The following is a 25,015-nucleotide window of genomic DNA, read 5'->3' as shown; positions in this document are numbered from 1 at the left end:
TATATTTGAGTTTCAACATCCCACTCAATTTATGCACAAAAGAATTTCTACTTTATTTTCTTTTTGTTCATACACGGTGGGTAGTTATAATCAATGTGGACAAGCACATGTTTGGCCAAATAAATTTCACTCACCAACATGGAGTGGAACGCTTAAAAGAGGGCTATTTTCAGTGTAGTCGAGGGAATTCTCTCATAACAATGGGTCCCCGTCTGCCTTAGTGGCAGTTGGCCAGACTGTCCCCTGAGGTCGATCCAGTTTATTTGTCATGAAGAATAGCTAGAGACGGGGAACAACTCTGAAAGTGATGGCAACTATCTAAGTGATGAAACATTGGGGAAATGATGGAGTGAGAACTCAAACAAAAGAAAACTTGGCGGCAAAGCAATTTCTCATTGAGCAACTTCCTTTATGTGTGCGTGTGTGTGTGTGTGAGTGTGTGCGTGCGTGCGTGAGGATAAATATGTCAAAATAACAGGGGCCTTATAATTGGGTTTAAGTTTGGTTCACAGTCCCGGTTAAGGCTGACCATTTGTTTTGGATGTTAGGTTCAGGGTGAGAGGCTGAGGAATGAGCGGCCCCCACAGAGTGACAAACCTATGTGTGTCTATGTGTGTACTTCTTCACGCTGCCATGTGGGGACCATCGCTGCTGCTAACAAGGTTGAACCTAAATTTCAGGGTTAAAACTTCAAAATAACGTTGTTGCGTGATTATAATAGAGTTTAAATTTGGCTTCAAGTTCTGGTGAAGATTAGTCATCTGTTTTGAATGGTTAGGTTGGGAGTGGGAGGCTGGGGAAATCATTACTTCAATGAGAAACCTCCAAATGCCATACTGTGTCTGTTGTTGTTGCTGTGCTCACATTTGGTACCTTAAAAGCTTCCTGTTCATAGAAAACAAGTCTTCCGAAAAGCATGTACAGTTCCCCTATATGAAGGAAGTGGCGTGATATATTTAAGACATTTTGTGATGACGCCCTCATGCTGGTATTTTGGGTGAGCTTCACCAAGTATGGTTAAGGGCACACACGTGAGAAATTGTCTCGACTCTGTCCTGGTTAAGTCAATGCTCTGCAGTTGATAAGTTGTACAGAAAATACGAGATAAAGCTACAGTAGAAACCAGAAGAGAGCGAGGCAACAGTTGTATAACTTCTGAAAGATGCCAGCAGAGAACATCAGGGACAGAGCAAGGGCTATTACTCCACATCTCTGTCTCCCTCCTCTGAAGCAACTGTTCTGAAATACAGAGATGATGGATGCAAAGAAATAAACGTTCCACGTGTCACATATATAAAAATGTTTCATGATGCTTTTTGTGCACGATAAATCACTCCCGGCCAGCCAACAGCGTGGGGAGAGACAGTTATTACTTTGGATCAATCATTGCGCCCTGCCTCCCGAGCATGTAATAAGCTGGCTAGTCATTAGGCGAGATCCTGTGTGGCGACCCCCCTTGGTAGACATGGTAGTCTGTGCCTCCATCCTGAGTCTCTAATAGGTTACTCAGCCATGTAGTTTTGCTGGGTGTGTTGTGTTTCCAGAGAGATATAATGCATTGTTTTAATGCCTCCAGAATCAACCACAAACACAAGCTGTGATGACTCACATTGAGCCCATTATCCAAAGGCTAATCATCAGACAGATAACAATGCAAATACTTCCCCTTGACATTTCCCAGGGTCTGTAAACTGCCTCAGAACGATCGGTGATTCACACAGTAAAATAAGAACATTTGCTTGATGACATGACAAACTCAACACAGCTTCATTGGGAGGTTGATTTTCCATCTCAAGTTTGAAACATGGAATAGGATTATTTCTTCCCTGAAATTGGAAGCCAACAAGTAGGTGTACCCAACCTCTGAAACACTCCAACAGATGGCTAAAAGTGAGACACAAATATGGAGTAAGCCGCTTCATGGCTGCAGCAGTTGATCAAATCCACTAAAACATGCCACATCACTCCTGTCTTGGCCTCCTTGCACTGGCTTCCAGTTTATTTCAGAAGGCAATTTAAGGTTGTGGTCATCACTTATAGAGCCTTGCATGAACCAAAACCTGGCTATTTATGCAATCTCCTTTCTGGTTATGCTTCCTGTAGATTTCCCACCACTAGACTCAAAATAAGGAGTGATGGCAGAGGAAGGCCCTTTCCTCATGACCTGGGAGCTGCAGCCTCTTTGGACATCTTTAACAGGTACAGTAGTTCACAACATACCTTTTTAATATGCTTCTCCTTCAACAAAGGTTCTTCAAGATACTTTGGTTCTATACATATGTATTTACCGTTTTATCTATAAAGGCACTGTATAAATAAGGTTGACTTACTTACTAACTTACTAAACCTGATACTAACCTTCGTCTTTCTTTTTACGTGACTCACAGCATCTGAATACAGTACGCAACGAAAGGCGGGACATGTCGGTCAATTGAAAGCCTAAATGCTTCACGGAAGGCTAACTTCAGCAATGGACAACAAAAGACACAAAAGACACTTGAAAATATATGTTATTTGATGGCTTGGGAGTGAGAATGTGTTCCTCTCAACAATACTCATGGCATCTGCAATGGTCCGGAAATGTAAATGGTTGTCAAAGGATTTTCAGAAGACTACAGTTGAGTCGGAATGACTGCAGTACTGAGTTTCCACCAGGATTTTTTAAACAGAGAGAGGCAATAAAAACACTATTTTTTTAATCATGAGAAATAAATCTCTCGGTCCACCTCTTCATATGTCCGGCCGGAATGCGGAGAACAAAAACCGCCATAATCATCTCCACCTCCATAATGTGTTAACTGTCACCAAGTTTGTACTTCGTTTAAATAAGTTTGATCATGTAAAATTTCATCTATAAAAAGAGATCATATATCAGAAGGCATAGCGGCTCTCATTTATTTTACATGTAGCAGAAACCCTGCAGTAGATTGAATGGGTCTTGCTCCCATCTGTTATGCAATAAAGGCCATGAAAAACAAAATTCCTCCCTGCATGAAAACGGAATTTAGAGATCTCTTTTTACTACCTTTGTAAATTAAAACCATATCCAACCTGGCGCGCACTATTTCTAAATATGTAATCATTTCCAAAATAGCTCTGTTAAGGTAATGTTGACATCTTATTTTATTAGAATGGGTCAGTCTTTCATCTTCTCTGGAGATCGTTCCTCGGCCAAGGCTCTACTCCCCCGCCTATCGCTTTCTTTGTTCTTCTTCAAAAACGCATCTGGAAACCTGTGTCGGTTGTGAATATGCGTTTATCAAAGAGTGCACTGGTGCAAGAGGAACACTGTTGCTATGGTGGAGTGTTTTTGGTTTGTGCTGTCCTTGGTTGGCTAGAAAAGAAATGTTTGATGCTCAAATACAAGTGAAATAAATATTCAATGTTCTTTCACAACACTTTGACACCTCAGTGCCCCTCCTCGTCTTTTCTGTATTTATGCTTCTCCATCAGTTTAGCGGTGTGTGTAAGTCAAAGTGACAGCACGCCCACCCCACGCCCACGCTCCAAGATCTCAGACGCACACACACAACTTTCTATATGCATTCATACGCACAGTCTCTGGCAGATAGCTATGTATGCCACAGCATGCACTCATGAGCACACATACTTGCAGTTTGACATGTGCACATTCAGACAGGCAAATCAACGCTAACTCTTCTACCATGGTTATTCAGCTTGATCAGCCTGTGTGACAATGACTGCAAGACTAAAGCAAGTTACACACACACACATCGATAATCGGGCTGGTTTTGGTCCTCTGTGTCTGCTCCTTTAGAACAATCGCTCCACGCAAAGCATTAATGTTCATGTCATTTTGTTAAGATTTTTCTTATGGGATTTTTTTTTGTAGTGCAGAGAACAGGCCACATCCTCGCTGCCTGTGATGTTTTACTTCAAATTTAAGTCTTCACTTTCAATTTCCTGAATATGAAGCTACTGTTCCCTTCACTTGTAAAAAAATACAGATATGGTTCGGCATTAATTGTTTTTTTAATGACTCTAGCAGAAACGTATTCATTCATTTTCAATTACATCGAATGGGGAGAATGGTTTCCAATCTCAAATGATTATGATTCTTCTGGAACACATTACATTTCAGTTTCAACGTCCCACTCAATTTATGCACAAAAGAATTTCTACTTTATTTTCGCTACAAAATTATTTTTTATATTTGTTTGTACTTTTTTTCTTTATGTTCGTATACAGTGGATAGAAAAAAACATCTGAGACCTCCCAACCTCCCATCCATTTTCATGTTGCGTGATGTGTTTTTGCTGAAGTTGCAGTGTTTCTCTTTGTTTTATCACGTGTAATCACACAAGACCTTTTGCTCCTAGGACAAGCTTCTTAATCCATAGATGGACAGTAACTTGATTTGTGTGGTGCTAACACAGATATTCTATTAGGGCTGCAACAACTGTTTTGATAGTTGACCCATCACAGACTGCCTTGAAGATTCTTTGAATAGTCGCAATATGACGTGTAATGTCGAAAATTAATAGCAAATAGTAATAATGATGGTTTATGGTTGTAGACACTTTCATAGTGTGTAATGTTGTCTTGAAACCTTTTACTAGAATTTTAATTGGTCAAAATGTGGTGTGAAAAGTACTTGTCCTTTGATGTGTCCTTTAAAACGGTCCCATACTTCCAATGTTTAGGGTCATGATGATGGCGTATCCTCAGCCATTTGACCTCTAACTGTGGATTGTGCCAATGGAGCGATGACGTCTCAACTAGTCAAGTCAAGAACCACAAATGCAATCAATCTGACTATGTTTACTAGTAGACACGGCACGCCTACATTTACAACATTACCGTAGTTTGACTAAAATTATCCCAGCTGCTCATCTTTACTTGCCCATACAAGGCACGAACTCAAAAACATTCCTTAAGACTAACACTAGAAAAACATTCATTACTTTTTGTAACAAACGCGAATGTAGCAATCCCTCACAACGTGTCCAGTTCAGCTGCTCCGACTCCCCTTTGATGTGCCACTTTTAACAACTCGCGCAGGGGTGGCTGGAATCCCAATTCTCTGTTTTAAAAGCAAACTGTTGACCAATGTCGTAGTCATGACCGCGTCAAGCCTGTGTTGAGAAAGGAGCAAGCAGAGACCAATAGACAGAGTATCTACACACATTTCATACTGCAGAAGGAATGGTAGTCAGTTTTCAAGAACTGAGATGCTTTCATTGGAACAGCAAACTATTAGTTTGTTCACTATTCAGTTTGGTCATGGTCTCTGAAGGCTCAGGTCTCGACACAGTCTTGAACGTAACACTACTTCTGACCTTAATGGAGACGCTCTTACAAAAGACAAGGACACAATATGCTCGTGGTAAGTAGGTGCGTGGTTTGGATGCTCTCAATTTACGTGTGGCCAGCTGGCCTTTTCCCCTCCAGTTTGAAAGCATTGGCATCTTCAATTGTTTTTGTAGAAGCTATGCTGAACTCCCAGCCCTCATTATCCGCCTTTGACCATCTGGCTCACTCTTCTTGATGAACCAACAGCTCCTTATTTTAAACACGCTCACTGACGTGCCCTAATTAAGAAAAAAATCATCTTCTCACGTTGTCATCTTACACGGAAGTCGTGACCAAGTGTGTTGAGATCATTAGCACAAAGACAGATTCACAATGGATTCATGCAGTACAGGTGTGAAGGATCACGAGCAAGAGGAGCGTATGTGACGATAGAGTCAGAGGGGAACAAAGAAAGAGGTCAAAGTGGGAGAAGTTACTCCTTTAATAAAAACCATGAAAAAAAAACAAAAACAGGGTGCTCCACTTGAGCCAGATCTCCCGTGCAACAAAACAGGAACAGAACTATAAATACACCTCCTTAACACTTCGACAGCAGCCGCACTTTTACACACACAACTGAGCATTTACAGCTAAAACGTGACTAAACCTGGTTTCTATTGAAAAAGATCTATTGATGAAACCTGCAGCAGACAGTACAAAGAGCCCATTGACATGGCACAATTTATAAAACCTCTTAGTCAAGTGCTTCTCTGTCAAGAGTCTTTTTTTTGCTTTACTATCACAATCTGAGCAATTCATAAGTATCTATTGTGAAAACTTGAAACGGTGGCAGTTTTTTTCATCCACTACTTTCAAAGACACTGCTGCATTTTCAGAACATTTTGAAAAAGCTTTGCTCCAATTTCACCCGTCAGATAAAGTCCCAAACTGTCTGAAAAGACTTGAGTGAGCAAGTTTTCTCCGCTGAGATATTTTCACCATCAAAGAAGTGCAGACTTGACAGGAGACTGTCAGACCACGGATGAATAAATCTAAACATGTAAAACATTACAGCTTCAGCATTCAAGCCTTGATCGGAGTGCTTTTATCTGCATGGAACTAAACGACAAAATGAGATTTTGCCGTGTGAAATGAAGCACTCTGGGAGGGGAGTACTCTCTTAGCAAATGTGCAAATTGCATCCATATAAAAGCAGCAGGTATTTGCCCTGATCACATGCTGTGGTGTCTAAGGGCCTTGGATCTAATATCCTTTTTTCTCTGAGGCCAAAATGTCACACATCCAATCCAACAAATCTCAGCCTGTTTCGTCTATTTCCCTGGCAATATATTTAAAGTTCCTCCATTCAACAAATCATAAAAACTGATGATTTCATCAACCATCCTTTTATTTCCATTCATGAGAAGTTTGCAGAGGTGTGGAACAATGTGGTCTGAACTAATAGAGGCGCAGAGTTTTATTCATGGTCAACAGCATGAGGCTGAGGCTTTTGCAGCCAAAGCTACTTGCATTACGCACTTTATACAGCAAACTAGAAAGTAATTGCTGGTTAATTATGGTGTTATTAGAGTGAACCTTTGGTGACTACTGCAGGGTAAAACACAGTCAGTCTTAACAAGACACTAATGAATACTTTATGATGTCTAATTACTGGCTAATATGTTGCGAAGACACACATGGATAAGTAGTTTATTTGGGTAATAATGGTCCCTAATCTTAGGTGTGATCGCTGCGTTTAGTTGGTGATGTCAGTGACCGCGGTTATATATTGCAAACCAAATAATCACCTTAAAAGGCTGGTAAATTATGCATTGTTATTATGCATGAATAAAGTGAACTTCTCTTTGTTGTACTAGGCTAGCTAGCTTGATTAAACCGATGTTTTTCTGTGGCTCCTTGGAAATAAACAGAAGTGTCACGTCCTAAGGAAAAACTGAAGTCAGTCTAGCATTATATGCAGTAAATAAATTGTGCGTGTATAACTAGATGCTGCACTCATTCTACTGTGTCCATCAATATATGTGCAGAAAAGATCTACACCACACTATCTAAATGTGTAGGTTTGCGCTCCGACCACCTTGATGGGTCCAGTGTTTCGGTAACTAGCTTCACAAGCAGGATTAAGGGATGTAATTTGCCCATGTTGCTAACTTAGATGCAGCTCATGTAACTTTAAATCACATCTACATTGACTATATCCAATGGCATTAAACCAAAAACCAGATTGAACTATGCTTCTGACTTTCTTTCTGTATGATGGTTTCACGCCCGGGAGTCGTGATCGGATATTTCTAAACTTTTTCACAAGTAAATGAAACTTCAAATGTAGGATTCAATAGTACATTCTCCCACGGTCAAAAGATTTATACTAGCGAAAGACGATATTTGTCAAGCAAGACGTTCGCCAGGCCCAAGCATATGTTCCACTATCTGATCTAACGAAGAACGCACCATGATATTCTAAACCTTGCAATGGCATGTTGTCTTACCGATCATCTCCATCAAAAGCCTCTGTGTTACATCACAGAAGCATCGTGACTCTGCCCAGCTGACTACCTGACACCCCGTGACTCTATAAGGGTTCCAAAGCAGAACGTCACTGCTGCGGCTGGATACTTCAGTAGACAGCATGGGGATCGCAACAAAGCAGACTGTCATTTAAAGGGAGCATTAAACCAGCAGGTTATTTGGCAAGTCCGACCCATGGGTCACACATGCTCCCTATTTATTTGATCACTTTTCCTCGTCGTGCATGTAGTATGATCATCTTCAAATCATCTTCTACTTTCAGTTAAGACTCAATGTTTTCGTTTCAGAGTTGGAAAAAAGGATAAGCGCCAGCATGGTCTTAGCTGTTGGCTGGTATTCCCGAGTCTGAAGGAATCAACCACCGTACTTAATGTTTTGCCCGGAGGGAACGCTTATTTCCACATTACAGTACGGGTTGTGCATTAAATCCCTGTAGATTAGTAGCTTGTGTAACACTCTGGCTAGCACCACCACCATGTCTTGATGCTTCTATCTCACTCCTGTCCTGGTCTGAAGCTCCTGTAGAATTTAAGCAGAGATTTTAACAACCTTGACCACATGTTGACCACTGCGACTTCAAGGCAGACCTCAGCGTGACCTCGGATAACACATGCTAGTTTTCTAGTGAAATAAGATTTCATGTAATATCAAGGTGGATACGCTTGAAGAGTTGTATAGCACTTAAAAGCTACAAGGCTGTTTCATGGGTTGAAACTCTGAAAAAATGTCGCCACCCACTGGAGTTTGAACCACCACACCAATCCACGCCTGAGGAGATGCACTGCCACTCATTTTTAAGGAGGTGTCTCCTTTAGAATTTGGGCGCAGCGCAAATGGAATTTCAATTTCAGATGAAGCTTCAATGCTTAAGGTGCTGTGATTAGTCTACATTGCTCGCCTTGCTTTAAAAGACTCATGACTCGAACAGCATCCTCCTGCACCGTGTTTATGCTGCATCTCTCGGTTCCGCATGCAGAGAGAGACAAAACTCCCCCTGGCACATTTTTCTTACACATATGACACACATCTACTGTATAGGGACATTTGCGACCAGCACTTGGCGCACAAACACACATACACACACACACAAGCGGAGAGATCTGCACAGGCATGAGGACATCAGCCCTAGTGGCTTACACTTATTTGACACGTTTAACATGCACATTTCAGTTATTTATAGCATGCTCCTCACTTGTCTGTGAAGTGAGGCTGCCTGTATTCGATCAGAGGCATGAGGGTGTTGTGATGGGCGTCTCTTGAAAACATAAATCTAACTTAGTGCCCCCCACACGCACACCTACACACACATTACTATGGTGGAATTTAATTCACCGGAGATTGCAGCGTTGCAGTGTTACATAAAAGACCATATGGTGTCTCCTAGATTCAGATGTGAATCTTCAAAGCATGCCGAGGATACTCGTAAGTTTTTAGAGGAAATAAAGGCTGGAGCATGGACAAATATCCAGCTGCTTGCATCTGAAACTCCTGTGCGCTCCTTCGCCTGAAGGCTTACCTCGTCTCCCCTGCAGATCCTTTACAAGCTGGGCTGAACATCTCGCAGTGGTTGGACAGTGCAGCATCGGCAGAGGACCTGCTGACAGAGCAGGAGAGATTTGAGAGAATGTCTGAGTGAGACAGAGGCAGAGAGAGTAGGGGGAGAGGCAGTATATCCAGGGGGGAGGGTACAGCGATAAAGCAGGGAAGGGCAGCGCTATGAGATGAGAGAAAGTGACAAATTGTTGGTGTGTGTGTGTATCTCTGGAAGCCTTTGCAATTATCAGACCATGGAAGAAGTGGAAACTCCTCTCTGATCAATCGCAGAGCAGCAAAATCACACTTTTTCTTCACATAAAAATCCAAACTGGTGATTTCAGCACCTTGCTGGAAAACATATGAGCTCAACACCGGAACGGCAGGATGCATTCAACCCTTTGTCAATTAAGCTTTTCACGACTTGTGTACCGATCACATCAAACAAGGCGCTGCCACTCATGTGAGCACATAGCAGATGACTCCTCAAAACAGCTTGGCAAAGCTGTTCATGCACAGGATCGGTGTTCGTTCCTTGGCAGCGATTATAGAGGGAGTCAATAGAGAGAGCTGAAGGGGTAATAACGGTGAGCATCAGCCAGTATTTCTTTTTCATCCGACACATTCTACATAAAACAATGAGAAAACTGAAAATATGGACATGAGAGTCAACTGTCACATAGGTCTTTAGTCCAAAGAAAGCAAACAGAAAGCAAATGTTCTGACTTGTACTGACTCGGAGAGAGCTCAAACCAATCACTGTGAGGCGCTGCAACTCTAGGCACTTTGGGTGGATCATAGGCTTATCTGTCTTTGTCAAACTTGGAGGTACAATTTTGAGTGAGACCCTCACGTTTATATTAAATATATAAATATTTACCCTCACATAATACATATACATGTTTAATATTAGAGGCAAAACTTGATTTTCAGTGCACCATCAGTGTGGGTCATATTAAGGTGTAGAACTGAAGTGGAATTTGTTGGATTACAAGTCCAGTCCAGGCAGCGGTTTCTCCTGTCGCATCCGAGCAGAAGTACGTAACAACACTGGCTTTCCGACACTGAAACAATTTGGCCACAAACTATTACTGGGACATATTCTGGCGCCCCATTTTTCACGCAACTGCTTTATGTATTTATAAAAACGAATTTAAGTTTATTAATAAAACTAGAATAAGGGTAAGACAATATTGATTCGCTCTAATATTGCCATATTTGAGATATTTTATCAATGTTTTTGCTAAAACATCGCATTGATTGTGTCATAATGTTTGGATATTTTAAGTTGTCAATATATATATTTAATACATAGATACTTGTATATGCTTATCTCCCTCACAATGATGGCTCTTATAACAATATATTGCTGAACTTACAGTATTGCGATGTATTGTATCACTACTCCTGTTTCCGATCGCAAGGTACATGCCTGAGACAGCCGTCTGCTCACACCCAACCAGAAGTCTCTGCAACATACATGCCAATACAAAGCCCTAATGAAATGTTGTCCGTATTGTTCATTCAGCAAAGTCAGCTCATGTGTGAGCAGCACTTGAATTCAGGTGGCCCTGACTATGGTGTGACCCAATGCCCCGCAGGATTGGAAGACATCACAGTGCCACCTTCCTCACAATCTCATCCATACTCTAGCATTTTTTGTAACTTCATTAAAGTAACATGCTGAACCAAAAGCTGCCAAAACAAAATCTACAAAAAGCACTACAGTTCTTCAAAGTGCTTTGTTTTCCTGTAAAAATGAATCTCAGCACAGACGGCCTGATGCGTTCTGTGGTCAGGGCTGCACAGTCAAGGCACAGGGCAGGTTTGTGAATTATTCAAAGCCTGATTTTGCTTTGCCAGAATCGACTGAGAGAATTATTCAGACGGTCTGTCAGTCTCATCATTTTGATTTCATACCTTACCACAAGAGATTTAAACACATAATTATGCCTTTTTTGGTTGTATCTGTCTTTCCCAGACCAAACTGTGCATTCAATTTATTGCCTCCTCACGGAAAACAATGGCGTTCAAATGAGTTAGAAGCCTGTTTTTTGAAGCAACGTGCTGACAGAGTAATTGTCTTGTTCTTCCTGCAACAGTGGGTGTAAGCCATATAAGTGTGTGACCATTGAGTATTGTCTCAATGCCTGACTTGGTCAGAAATGAATTTGATTGTGTGCTCAACATTACACTAAGTAGAAGTTCCAAATTGTCTCCAATCTTTTAATGTCTCTCTCTGTTTGGGTTCTTAAAAAGCTTGAGTGCCATTAAGGGTTAGTACTTGAATGGAAATGCAAACCAACAACAAACAAAATAGTTTTACCGGATTCTGTACAAGTGTTTCTTTGCTAGTTCTCTTTGCATATCAGGGAGTCATGGGGCAAGAGACCCAGCTGAAAATATATCTGAATAGCTTTGGCTAATGGAGGGGGGCAGAGGGGAGTTCTGGCATTCATGGCATTGGTGACGATAAAAACACTACATAATGGAGTTATTTAAGCTGTAAGACCAGCTAGTTTTAGAGGCCTATTCTTCCTTCCTGTCACACAGGATTATCGCCTGTAGAAATCCAGACTGCACTCCAATTGACCATCATCAGATTGTACTGACATAGTGAGCTGTGATTTCACATTTCAAGCCTTTTTTGTCATTTTTCGTGACATTCTTTAGAGAAGAAGTCTCTCTTTTGGTTATGAAACATCAGCAGTCTTTCTGCACACTGTAGATGCAAATCCCAGGAAGGTAGCGCCTTCCTCGCTCTCTAAAATAGGTTTTCTCTGACTGGCTTTTGATTTCATTTGGCCATGAAAACATCTCACGTTCAGAGCAGGCTAAACATCTGAGGTAAATAGCTGAGCCATCCCTAAAGTAAACATGGTGCCTGGCGCTCTAAGCAGCTGTTGCGAGACACAAGTGCTTGAAACCAGCACCTTCAAATATTGATTGTGTTCTTATCCACCGCCAAATAATCACTGGTTTTCAAAAACCCTCCAACAAGCAACTCTGCTGTTCCAAGAACCCTGCATGAGCGTCTGTTCCTGGATATAGGACACACGGGTGGATAATACAAGCACCCCCCTCGTGTAAACAGAGGGTTAATCTCTCTTGCAGGGAGAGAGCTGCTCACCGCCGCTCCCCGCTATGCTTATACCTTTATAACACAGTGTGTCTTCCAGAGAGGCTTCCCTCCGTAACATTTTCCGGAAACATTTTCAAACATTTTCCCTCATTACATTGTCAAAATCACAGGCTACAGTTGGGCGTCTAGTGCCGGGCCACTGGATTGAGTCCTTTGGGCCGCAAATGGCCCCTGAGCTGCGAGTTTGAGACCCTTGCTCCACACTGTGATACATACCAACAGCCACCAACAGGAACATTAGGTGATTTACTTGCTGCTTAAAATATTTTGGCTTCTGGTCGTCTCTTTCTTCATGAAAACATCTTATACCAAATGGTACATTGGTGATTTGGGGGAGTTCAGAAACTACTTGGGCAACTGCTCTGCAACAGGCTCTTGCATTTTGTTTGACTGTGATCAAAAGCTGTCTTACATTCTTTGTCATTTACAGAATACATTTCTTTATAAGACCATTTCTTAATGGTATTAAACAAGGCTAATAGTTCCCCCAACAAAGAACAAAGTAGATAACTGATATCTACAGCTTTATGTTTCTTGTATACTGGAATTTGTTCCATGTCTTGGTTATTTTTGGTCTTGGTTATTCATTTGTTGAAAAACATAAAAGTGTGGTCAAATCCAGATACATCCAAGAAGTGTGTGCCTGCTGCTGATAGGAACCAACACAGAGAACAGCAATTATATCGGGCAAATAATAGACCCACATTTTCATTTCATATTGTCCTCAATTAACTCTGTTGCGCATTAAAATGGTCTATTTTTAACCTGGTTTTTGCTTATGGTCTGTCACATTTTGCTGCCAGTGCTTTTCTCAATGGCTACGCTATCAACTTTTGCTGCCTCGTCATATTTTGCTTACGGCACGCATTGCATTTAAATAAAGCCAATACTAGCCCCCCTACCCCCCACCCCCAAACACAACAATCCATCTCTGTTTTTGTCCATGAGCACTCTTAAATATGAATAGACTGTACAAGTCTGTATTCCAATGTTACAAAAGGACTGACACAATTGAAGTAAAGATGTTATTGTGAGTCGAAAATGACTGCACACTTGACTTATTCAGTCACTTATGACTTGTATAGTCGTGATTTTCCCTGATAAATACACTTGTCAGCATGCAAGAGTCATGAAGTCCAGCGAGGTGTCAGAAGACCTCAGAAAGAACCTTGTAGAGATGGGCAAAGCGATGTCGTCACTCATGAAGTCTATCCAGGGAGAAGGGACTAACGTTTATATGTGCTCAATATTCTGCCCTTTCAGGAAGGTCTCTATGGGTGTGCGACAACCAAGTCACAAGTGACTGAAAACAGTTCAGTTTGCAATAATTTTCAACTCAAAAAAACATACGGAACCCTGGAACCCTGGAAGTCTTTTGTTTGTTTTTTTGGATGTGACATGCATGACTTTATTTATTTTTTGCCCGATATCTCAAGATAATTTTTATCTTGAGATAACCGTTATCTTGTGATAATTGTTATCTCATGATAATGCGTTGTTTTTGTAAATGTAAATTGTAAATGTCAGCGCCTGCTTAACTGCCCCTCTGGCAAAGCATTTTGTATTCGTCCTCCTGGGACCACAATGTCTCCCATGGCTTCGTAACTGTTCGTCAACATTGTCAGTCACTGTCTGCAAGTCTGTGCGCTTTTAACACTCTGATCAAGTGCCTTCTACTCAAAATAATACCATATGTGCTATACGTCTTAAGCGTCCCTGGAAGCGACATGTATGACTTTATTTTTTTTATCCCGAGATAAAAATGATCTCGAGATACAAATTATCTCAAGATAACTGTCATGTCGGGAGAAAAAAAATAAAGTTATGCATGTCACATGTGGTATATTTTGATCAGTGTGTTAAAAGCGCACAGACTTTGCCGTCGGCAATATTCTGACTTGCAGACAACGAATGTCAACGTTGACAAACAGTTACGAAGCCATGGGAGACATAGTGGTTACAGGAAGTAATAGTTTCTTGAGATAAAAATTATCTTGAGATAACTGTTATCTCGGGCTAAAAAAATAAATAAATAAAGTCATGCATGTCACATCCAAAAAAATGAACACATGCATGTCACTTCCAGAGTTCCGTAGTTGTGAATAGTTTTGCAACATCTGTGTTCGCTACAGGGACGCATGCGCAAGTTTTGACTGGTAAGCAAGAATGAAAACACCTGTGGTTTGTCTGTTAGATTCGGAAACAAATACCTCAGAACACTATGAAGGAATTTCAATGAACATTTCTGGAGACGGTGAGAACGAGACTATGAACAGCGGCCAATTGGGAGTATTCTTTCCTATCTGTCTGGATTAAGAAATATTTTTGAGGTTTCTGATTAAACGTGCCGTGACGTTTTGGATAGTTTGCAAAAACACGGAAATTTTATCATTTTATTTTCCAACCGTTGAAGTAAGTACAGGAGTATTTGTGCCCGGTACCTCAGTAACGTTAACAATTCCTCAGCTGACATCAACAGACAGCGGGTACGTTGCTAAAGGCTAACTAACTCAAACACAACAAAGAGTCGTTTAAAAGCAGCTGCAACTTACGCTTTGTTGGAGTGCTTTTAGTAGAAACCAGTTAAAAACATCTCGACGTTGTTTTAGACGCAACTGGAGTTGCAGACGACGCGTTGAAACGTGTGATTGACAGAGGAAGCGTTCCAATAGGAATTGAGGGTAGGCGGGACCGAAGTCACGTCGCTAGACGCATACACTGGATTCACTTTGTGGCATTTAAACAAGAAAGTATAGGATTGATTGTTTAAATATGACACAATTGTGAAATAATTCCCTGCATAGGAATGTCAAATAGTTCCGATTCAAGGTTTTTATTTTTATTTTTTTAAGTGGGTCAAGATTATGTGAGCTGTATGTGCTGCAATAAATAAATCTGCCTTGTCTGACGTGCTACGAGGTGAAAAGTCAAGGTTATTCTAGTGACATTGAGTTCAATTAAAGGAAACCACTAAGAGAAACGTAGGCACTCAGTAAACACCAACGCGCTATGTCTATTGCTCGTTCAATAAAGTAGAGCCTCCATTGAAGTAAGAAGGCAATTCGATCAATTTCACACACACACACACATGCATGCATGCATGAATGGTGAGGGCGTCTTTGAAGTGATCCAGAGGGTGATCCACTCACCCAAACAGTGAAATAGGAATCAGCCTCTCTAAACTATTTCCCATTGATCTGGTTTCTGCTGCCTGCGGCTCTGACAGAGAGGGGTGCAGCTCTAATGAAATCTCTCTGTCTTGTAATTCATCAAGAAAACAAGGGAGCCAACAGGTCGAAAGAAAACTGTCCTCTGATGCTCTTCGTCTTGAAGACAACACCTTCACCCTCCATTCACTTGTTTACAAGGGTTTTTTTTCTTTCCTTTTCTTGCGGATGTGTCTACCCTTTTTCTCTAATCCCTTGTGGGCTCTAATTGGTTCAGCCAGTTGAGGTTGCCGTGGAAACCAGTTTAGAAAGTGTTAGCTGGTGGTCTGCCAAAGGTTGCGATAACACAAACGCTATCATGGATAACTGTAAGCGACAGGGATGACAACACAAACACCAATTATAAATAAAAGGATCAGTCTTCTTTTCTTTTTCTTTTTTTTTTATAGATTTTGGAAGTGGATGCTCAGGGTCATTAGAGCCTGCTGTGGAGTCAGTTTGTGACTAGGAAGATGACGGTGTAGCATTCAATCTGTCAAGCAACTGCGTCCAGCAAGGCTCCAGTAACAAGCAACAGCCCCTGATATGACAAGACATAAGCCGACGTCTGGATGCCTCAGATTCAGAGGCCTATTATATCTGCAGTGTCTGTCACACCAATACACATCATTAGACTGTCATTATTCATCGCCCAATATAGCATCGTTACACATCGGCGTGTTGCTTTTAGAGCTGGATTTATTTCAGCTCATTCTACAGGACCGGTTCATTATGTCCCTGTTATTTTTGGATCGGGCTTGGGGTGCTGGTTATAACCTGCTGAAGATCGTGAGACAAACAGTTAGGTCACCTTTTATCCATCTGTGGTGGTCAAGACTTGTCTTTGGTGAACGGAATAACAGCATTTTCTGTGAAGATTTATTGCAGTCAAACATGAACAAATGTCGGTTTAAAAGGTTATTTATGTGGCATATACAGTGACAGAAAGGTATTTAAAGTTTGACCTCAACTATCACGATTTCGCAGTGTAGAAGCGCAATTGGTGAACAGGATTCGTGAAGAGGTTGAAAATCTGTGTTAAGTTTGTTCTCCCGGAGTTGCGTCTGTTGTCCCCAGTCCTCAAACTTCAATGGGGAACTGATGACCGTAAATTGTGTGCACATATGTGACAGTATGTAGCTGAGTTTGTAGTTCAAATTTCTCTCCCTCAAGGGGTCCTCATAAGGACAGATATGCTTAAACACCCAAACACACTCTTGTATTTCTATCTTTGTGGGGACATGGCGAGGTTTCTCATTGCTGTAATGCTTTCTCCAGCCTCTCACCCACTTATTTTGAAGTTTTAACTCTCAATTTCAGGGTTAACCTTATTAGGACCTGCAAAATGGTCCAAGGCAAATGTCCTCACAAGGAGGTATTTCTTCCAGAATTGGTCCCCACAAGAATAGATAAACTAATCCCACACACACAAGCCTTAAATAATCATATAGGATCAGATAAATGTGAGAGGACTGTAGCGAGAAAATCATTAAAAGATAAGGGAACGCAGTTGTCTGGAAAACAGATGTCTATTTGTTGCAGAGAGCCATTTTAAATGACACCATATGGAATGAGACAGACCAGCATTTACGAGACAAGAACAGTCTTTTATAGAATTTGTCCACTCAATGCTCTTTTGATGGAAGATCAGTTAAAAAGGGGATGTCAGTCAAATACTTAATAATTTGTAACGTTGTTTATTTCACATAAACCGTGGAGTGAGGACATTAAAGTAGCACTGATTTTTTTAAAGCTGTTTACTGCCTGCTTGGCTAGGACACCATGGAATGAGGGAGCCTTCTGACACAACACTTTATTGACATCATGAAAAAGAAATGTGTAAACCACAATAATCAATGATTCACTCAAACGAAGACGTGAGCTGAGTCATCCGTCTCTCAGTGGGGAGCTGTATTTAGAATCGTATAAAGGCCCAGTTGATTCAAATCCAAGTTCCGCTGCGTGTCACATCCTCAGATATGCTTAAAGTTCCAAAATCTTGCCCGTCTTCCACAGATTCTGTTTGTCTGGTAGCTCTAGATGCTGTAGCTGCGACACATTTTTGGCAAAAACAGCAGACTGAAGCAGACTGCCTGAAGCTCTGTCCATCCAAGATGGTCAGGCTTCCAGACACAATATGGCTCCATCATGATAGTGTTCCGCTTTTTTTTTTTCCATTTCAGTCAATGTTAACATGGATTTTAATGTGTGGGGGTTAAATCTAATTGAAAAATTTCATGGGTTCATCAATAAAAAAACACTTTTTTAATCAAGGTTTTAGTAATGGAAATATGTGCAAGTCATCTGATCTGACTTTGAGAATTAACTTTTGTGTCAGTTTAAAAAAAAAAAGAAGCATTTTTGTGTGTCTGAGAAACACTTGGATTAAATCATTCAATTAATAATATAAATAAAATATGATGAAATGAAATAATGTGGTTCATTAAAAAAAAAACAAAGGCAAGTAAAAGGCGAATGAAATATGTTTAATCTATTCATTCAGTTTATGGACAAATAGTTTACGGAAAAAACAGGGTTGCAATTGGTTAAGTTTCATGAGAATGGCTGTTCAAATGCAAGAATTTTAGAGCACAGAGCGCCATCTATTGGGCTCTGAAGAGGAGGGCACCGTTTCGTGAAGCCTCATCATCCTGGTCCTGGATTAGAGGGCACATCCATCACTAGTCAGATAAGTGTCACAGATCCCAGGCCTAGTGAAGGTTTTAAGGAGGAGAACCCAGTTGAATTGTTTGTTTAGCTCACTTTTCAATTTCAGAGGATATTAACTTGTTTAGCGGCAACTACTGAATGGGCTAATTTGAGAATCAGCAAATTTAGTTTAGCCTGATAAAGATGTCAGATTCCACGTCGATATTCAGTCTAACTGTGTGTCACAACAGAAAAACCAGATCAATGCTTCAAATGGCTGGGGGAAAAAAATGCTTGTTGACGTGGGTGGTTGGTCTCCCACCTGAATTCAGACTGGAGCAGCTGTTTCCATCAATGGGAATTATTTTTGAACCCTCAGGCAGAGCAGACTGGGAAAAATTCGACTTCTACTCCTGCCACCTGGACAGATCCTGAACGTGAATAAATACTAATTCATCCAGGTGCGTTTCATTATGTTCATTAACTGTTCTGTATTTAAGATTTGTTCTCTACTGGTGAGCACAATTAAAAATGTCCGATGCAGAAGCAGGCTTCAATATATATATTTTTTTCTTTCTAACAATTGATTACTTAACGATTTATATTATGCTAATTAATAATATTTAACTAATACTTTGAGGTTTGCTTTATAAGTTGCTGATTTTTTCCTCTAAAAAAACCCTTCCGCCAGCTTCAGAAACTTGTATGAAGCTTTATGTTGCCATCTAGAGGTATGATCTAACCATTACATCCTCCCTGTGCCTCAGTGCAATACGAACTCCGGGTGAAGCTCAAAACTAGCAACCTTTCAATGAATCATCATCTACATTTTCGAGTGTCTTCATCCTAAAAAATATATTATACCAAAAATCTAATATTAGAATGACATTATATATGTAGGCTGCATACAGAGATGGGGAAAAAGTTTTCAGACACCCCATAAACACTTTGTTTGATTTTTTTTTTTTTTTTTTTTTACAGTTTTGAACACATTCTCTGTTATTTGTTGACTTTGATACCGACAATGTTGACAACTGACAGTTGATACTGTCAGAAAATCGTTTTACGTTTTTTTTTTTTTTTTTAACTGTAAACAATAAACAAAAACAATTTAATTTGTTTTTGTCTGTATAGTGCAGACACACCTTTTGAAACACGAGTCAATTTTTCATGATAATATTTGAGATTGTGTCCATTTTTTTTGTCACCACTGTGGTATTTCTTTTACGGAATAAGAGCTATCGGCAAGTGTGGAACTGGATGTCAAGTAATAGACAGTGTTTGAGACTTTCCCATTCAAAATCGAAAAATCTCATTTTGTCATGGCTTTTATTTACAATTTACAAATGCAGCATTTCAGTCAGATGTTGACTGATCCCTACTGTCTTTCCATAGAGACTTACAAGCAGATTGAAAATAAATATTACCAAAAACAGTGTCTAATAATTTCTCATCATTGTCTGGATGGAGATAGATTTACATTCATTTGCTGTAGTTTTCGTGAGTACATACTGAACACCAATACTACAGAGACAGTGCAGCGAGGGGTATAAGAACTACTGACCTCTGCCAAGCTCAGGTATTTTTCAATGAATGTTCAGAACCGAATGGTAATTGGTTAAGACAGAAGGGAAATGACTTTTGGGTCCGTTTCGGACTTCAGAACAAACAAATTCCCCATTCATTTCTATTACGTCCGGTGCACAGGCGGTCTGATTCAAACACCATTGACGATCAAATCACTGCTGAAATATGATGAGTTTACATTCAAGTGTGCCGCTTTCATTCCCCAGAAAAAGGCTTGCGTGGCTCCATAAATGGGAAGAGGACATTTGGGAATTGGCCGCCAAAAGATCCCACTCATGACAAAGTCCAAGATTTGGCAACCCACCCACACACCCTGACAGGAAGAGCCCAATATGGACTCCCTCTGTGCTTCATGCTGTTTATTTTGCTGGGCTTTCTGTTGTGCGTATGACCTTAACAGCGATCACAATGACACCGTCGTACATATGCTCAACTCCTTTTTCCTATGGCTTTTTGTAGCCAGTCAATAAACAAAATGACTCTCCTTATACTCCACTGTCAGGAGCTTCAGTGGTCCTCCTGTGGCTACAGATACTTTCTTGGAGGTCAACTGCAAGACGCTCTACTTTTCCTCTGAGTAACCGCAGGAACTGTCCCAGCACAGCTGTAATGCTATTGTGGATTTCCGTTGTCGAAGATTCACTTGGTATTTCGGTGTCATCCTGATAAAAAAAAAAGCCCAGCCAGTTAAGGTAACATGGTCAAAATAGATAAATGTGCAAACTTTTCTTCTACATTACCTCAATCTGAATTTGCTGAACTATAAGCAGATGTGTGGTAACGTGATGCGTCAGCTTTCTCAGTACATGAATCTGACATGGTGCGAAGCTCTCCGTCCTCCCTCCTTCAAGACCCTCCTGAAAAGCCTGGAGGGTGCTCACCACTTCTCTACGTTTCTGCTGGAGCTGGACACACAGAAATCATCACAAAGCTGCTGCCATCGATGCGTGATAAATAAATCCCCCAATGGGCTGATGGCTAGGAATTTAACCCTATGTTTTAATCTAGTCGCTATGTCCAAGTTGGTTTCTGAGGAGAGCAGGGTTGTAGTCAAGACAAGACCTGAGCAGACAGAGACCGAGATCAAGACTAAGACCAAGAGAGAACAAACTACTTTTAGACTTTTAGATCTTGATTTATTTTTGAAAAAAAAAAAACAAAATATATATGTAAATACATGTGTCAATGTGACAAAAAGACTCATGCTTCTGTATTCAGTTTGGTCTCGGTCTCTGTTGGCACAGTCTAGTCACGGTCATGACATGTTCTTGACCTAAGGTTTGCATTTACTTGGAGGGCTACATTAAATGTCAGTTAATAGTACTACATATGAGGTGGCTGGTTATCCGTCAGGCAGGTGTGTGTCTCAGCTGTTAGTGCAGGCCTGTGTGGGTTTGGTTAGTAGTCACGAAGGAAGCTTTGCAGGTCAGTACGTTTCCATTTTTGGGGGTTGGTGAGTCAATACGGCTGCACCTCTTCATTTTTCTTTTCAGTCAAGGACACCCTCATTCAGATGCATTAGATCTGTGTGTTTGTTCATGAAAGCTTAAGCACATGTCTGGGTTTGCCCAGGTGTGTTTGATGTGTTACGCACGGTTTTATTTGTCCATTCTTCCGCATGGACCAGAACTCTTGGCAGAAGTAACGGTGACGGGAGTGTGTCGGCTCCGGTGCAGTCCACCTGCAGCAACAAAACAGTATGACTGGAACTCGCACACAGTTTTGTTTTGCTTCACCACGCAGTCAATAGACTCATGCTGCTCACCATATTTTTGCTCAGCTCTTCGATCCTTTCCTCCAGCTTCTTCCTGACTTGATAGTTGCACCAGAAGTCGGTGGGTCGGGCCTGGAATTCAGGCAGATGGAAGGAAAGTACTCCAATCAGAAACAGCAGTCCAGCTAAATTGAAAACACAGGAGCGGAAACACAACTTTAGACATCGCCTTAAAACCAGCCCAGTTTAGGAATCATCCATCATATCCAGTCAAACCATCCGTGCCGCTTATGGCTACATCTAACAGTCCGCTGCTAGCATCCATGATGGACCCAGGTGATGGAGGCAGAGACACAACACAGTGCTTGTATGTGTCACTGTCCCCCCCGCCCCGCAGTCCATGTTCTGTTTGGGTTTGGAGTGGGAGTCCCACAGGAATCCATCAGAATGAAGAGATTGGTTGTTTGTTTTTTTTTGTGAGTGGAAAAAGAAGGGGAAAGTGAGTTGGGAATGGCTTTTGATAGGGAGGTATCTTCTGTGCGGCTGTTCTTATTAGCATTTAAGCCAATATTGGCTGGTGATGAATAGTAAACTTTCAAATAAAGCAAGTTGATACTAAATATTTAAGAAGATTCTTGACTTTACTGTCATTATTTCTTTTAATGTCGGGGTTCAGAAGAAGTTCATCGGGCAACTGGTGATGGAGAGAGGGGAGAGAAACTGAACATGAGTACTGTAATCTAATTGAAACAGGCTTCAGTTTCACTTACAAAGGATCAAAGGTGTGTGTAATGATCAGGCTGCTTCTGTCTCACAGGCAAAAAAGTTAACCTTCAGTGATTCTGAACAGTCAAAAGTTGTCTTTCACAGGGTGGCAGCCAAGATATTGGGGTGTGATTGGTGAAAGCATTTTGAACAAATTTCTCTAGTTTTGAGGGAAAATTACAGAAATGAAGTGTGAAAGATTTGAGGCGAATCAAACATGAAGCTACCAGGGACACGTGATCCTCCCACGCTGTCATATTCCAGGGCTGCAGCCTTCATGGAGTGCCCAGAAGTGCACGGTGCTCTGTGCTCAACAACATGGCCAAAGTAAAGAGGACTCCCAGTCACTACTAAACAAGACACACTGGGCCAAGATGTAGCTGAGGACAGGTTAATTCAAAGGCTTTATGGCCTGTGTGAGTATCACCTGCAGGCAAGGAGCTCCATTTAGTCACCAGCAAGGTGGAGCGCTCAAATGGGCTGGTATTATTAAGATGAGCCAGTCAGACCTTGTCGGGTTGAAGACAAAAACAAAAAAAAAAACACCCTTATACCTAGTGTCTATTTTCAGAAGACACTTTCTTCAAGGAGCGGTAGATAGAAAACTCTCCAAAAATAATGACATGGCCCCTTCCTCACTTGTGGGCAATGTATGACTTTCAAACACAAAGTTTGCCGTCGTGGCGCCCACCACCATGTTTATTTTATGTTTTTTTTTATCACGTCGTACGAACAGGCGGCTGTAGTTGCTGCTGCGCTAAAACTCGTGGCCAACAGATGAAGAAACTGACAAGCTCTGCGTATGAAAGTTCATAATTGAGAAGGAGGGTGGCTATTTTACTATTTAAATAGTAAAATTTGTATTATCTTTTACATTCTAAATTCTCTCACTGACAGAACAAAAGATAGGGACAGTCTGACAGTTCACCCATAATTGTAATGTGCGCATCATTTTCTCAGAGGAAAAGCCAGAACTCAGATTAAGGTTGTTTAAAATTCAGGTTTGAGGTTTGTTGAACTTTTTTGAATTAATCGATAGCACTGTAGTTGTTCATTATTAATGATTTAAAAAACAAAAGCAGTGAGTTATACCTGAGTATGTGTATATGAGTGTATAGCTGGGGGACAGACAGGGTTGAGATCATTTGCATTTTTAAATCAACTTTAAAACAAACATGAAACCAATGTGGCACAGACAAAAATGGCGTCATGTTAAAGCCCTGTCATAATTTTGGACCAGCTTGGTTACCAGTTTGGATTGGAATTTAAGATGTTGTGAGGAGAACTGAAAAGCTTTGCCTTTCATGTAGGAGTGGAAAAATAACGTTGAAAAGGACGCTGAGATTTCTGGCTGTGTGTTTTACGGTTTGGAAGCTGAGAGAAGTGGACTTTCGCGGATCAAGACCATGACACCTGACTTAAGTTTGTTACACAGCGTAAAGTTTTAGTCCAACCAACTGATCACACCTTCTGGACTGGCTAAAACAACGATGTGAATCGGAATTGCTAAGTGTCGTGCACTAAAGAGTGGAACAAGGCAATGTGACGCATTTACATCTGACTGAGAGGCAGCTTGTCAGTGGAGGCCCAAAACACAACCATGCTGTACGGCAAATGGAACTTCTGTTTCGGTGAGAGAACTTCCTTCCTGTGCCACCAGGGCTGACCCAGGATGATACGACCATCTGTCAAAATGATGTGATTCAAAACAAGAGCGGGAAATTGGTAATACATAAGTAAGAACTGGTTCCTTTGAATTAAAATTAGAGGAAATACAACGTACTTACAATCACTGAAACCCCTTTTTTGGAGCCCTTTCCCACAACAAAACACTCACGGGCATCTGTTGATTTATTCTTAATCTAATCCAATAAACTGAAACACACGAAAGATCCCCAAAATGTGCTACTCACTGCTATAAGCCATAAGCCTCTCCTGCGAGTATGGTGTCACTCAGCTGGGGTCTGTTCGCCTCCATCCTGCGTCCTTGTTGTGCAACCGAAATCCACTTTGTTAACATTGAAGATTAATCTGATGAGCAAATCTCCCGTTTGTCATGAAGCGTACATCTCTCCGAGCTCTGCGTCTTGTAATCCAGTCGCTGGGGAAAGCTGTATGAAAAGACAGAGCGAGGCGGCTGATATTTAATTTAGCCCAAAGTTAATGTTTGACACAGGATCTGGAATGCAAATAGAACAAGAGAGCGTACGTGTTGGGGCAATATTGACTAGGTTCTAACGTGATAATAGGAATGTTGCCCGGTCCAGCATCCCTCCTGCCTGACGTTGCAGAGTGGAGAGCAGTGCAAAAACTGCTGGAACTATAATGAGGAATTACCTTAGATTTAAGAGTCTACCTTTGAAATTTGGCATTTGATCAATTAAATAAAGCCTTTGAGTAAATAAATCAGGACAGAGATCTCTGTTGCAGACTCAGGACCACACGCATGGAGTAGCGAAGGTTTCAATGAGGTAGGAGACGCAAGAGTGGCTCCACGTGAGTGGTGATAGTGACACAGTGGTTGAACCTGGTTTCTGGCAGACAGGCGGGATCCTGAGCCCTCGGGTGTTTGGAGACAGCAGCGTGGATGACGTGTCAGAGGGAGGAGTCGTGACA

General features: G+C 41.2%; 2 protein-coding genes across 2 annotated transcripts in view; both read right to left on the bottom strand.

Annotated features, from left to right (window-relative positions):
• rap1gap2a (RAP1 GTPase activating protein 2a) overlaps nt 1-15,100 on the bottom strand; it is an 89,714-nt gene extending 74,614 nt beyond the window's left edge. Inside the window, exons 1-2 of the mRNA XM_053872387.1 lie at nt 15,031-15,100; nt 9,320-9,397 (exon numbers count right to left, since the gene is read on the bottom strand). Coding sequence (XP_053728362.1) covers nt 9,320-9,360 — 41 coding nt within the window. The 5' untranslated portion in view covers nt 9,361-9,397; nt 15,031-15,100. The remainder of the gene's footprint in view (nt 1-9,319; nt 9,398-15,030) is intronic.
• Nucleotides 15,101-17,587: 2,487 nt separating this feature from the next.
• On the bottom strand, nt 17,588-24,505 carry thpo (thrombopoietin). The gene is made up of 5 exons (XM_053873206.1): nt 24,313-24,505; nt 21,686-21,819; nt 21,515-21,601; nt 20,661-20,825; nt 17,588-20,582 (listed from the first exon to the last, which is right to left on the bottom strand). Exons 1-5 carry the CDS (start codon nt 24,323-24,325, stop codon nt 20,406-20,408), a joined length of 576 nt encoding a protein of 191 aa, XP_053729181.1. The 5' UTR covers nt 24,326-24,505; the 3' UTR covers nt 17,588-20,405.
• Between the last annotated feature and the right edge of the window lie 510 nt (nt 24,506-25,015).

This window comes from Synchiropus splendidus, chromosome 8 (genome assembly GCF_027744825.2).
Source record: "Synchiropus splendidus isolate RoL2022-P1 chromosome 8, RoL_Sspl_1.0, whole genome shotgun sequence".
NCBI lineage: Eukaryota > Metazoa > Chordata > Actinopteri > Syngnathiformes > Callionymidae > Synchiropus > Synchiropus splendidus.
Note: the sequence above shows the minus strand (reverse complement) of the source record. Positions and strands in the feature narration are given on the sequence as shown.

Excerpts from the sequence above, each read along its gene's own strand:
- thpo (XM_053873206.1), bottom strand. Across the intron at positions 21,602-21,685 it reads AAGAGCTGAGCAAAAATATG|GTGGACTGCACCGGAGCCGA; the intron begins GTGAGCAGCATG and ends TTGTTGCTGCAG. Across the intron at positions 20,826-21,514 it reads AAGAATGGACAAATAAAACC|CTCCAGCAGAAACGTAGAGA; the intron begins GTGCGTAACACA and ends CTGTGTGTCCAG.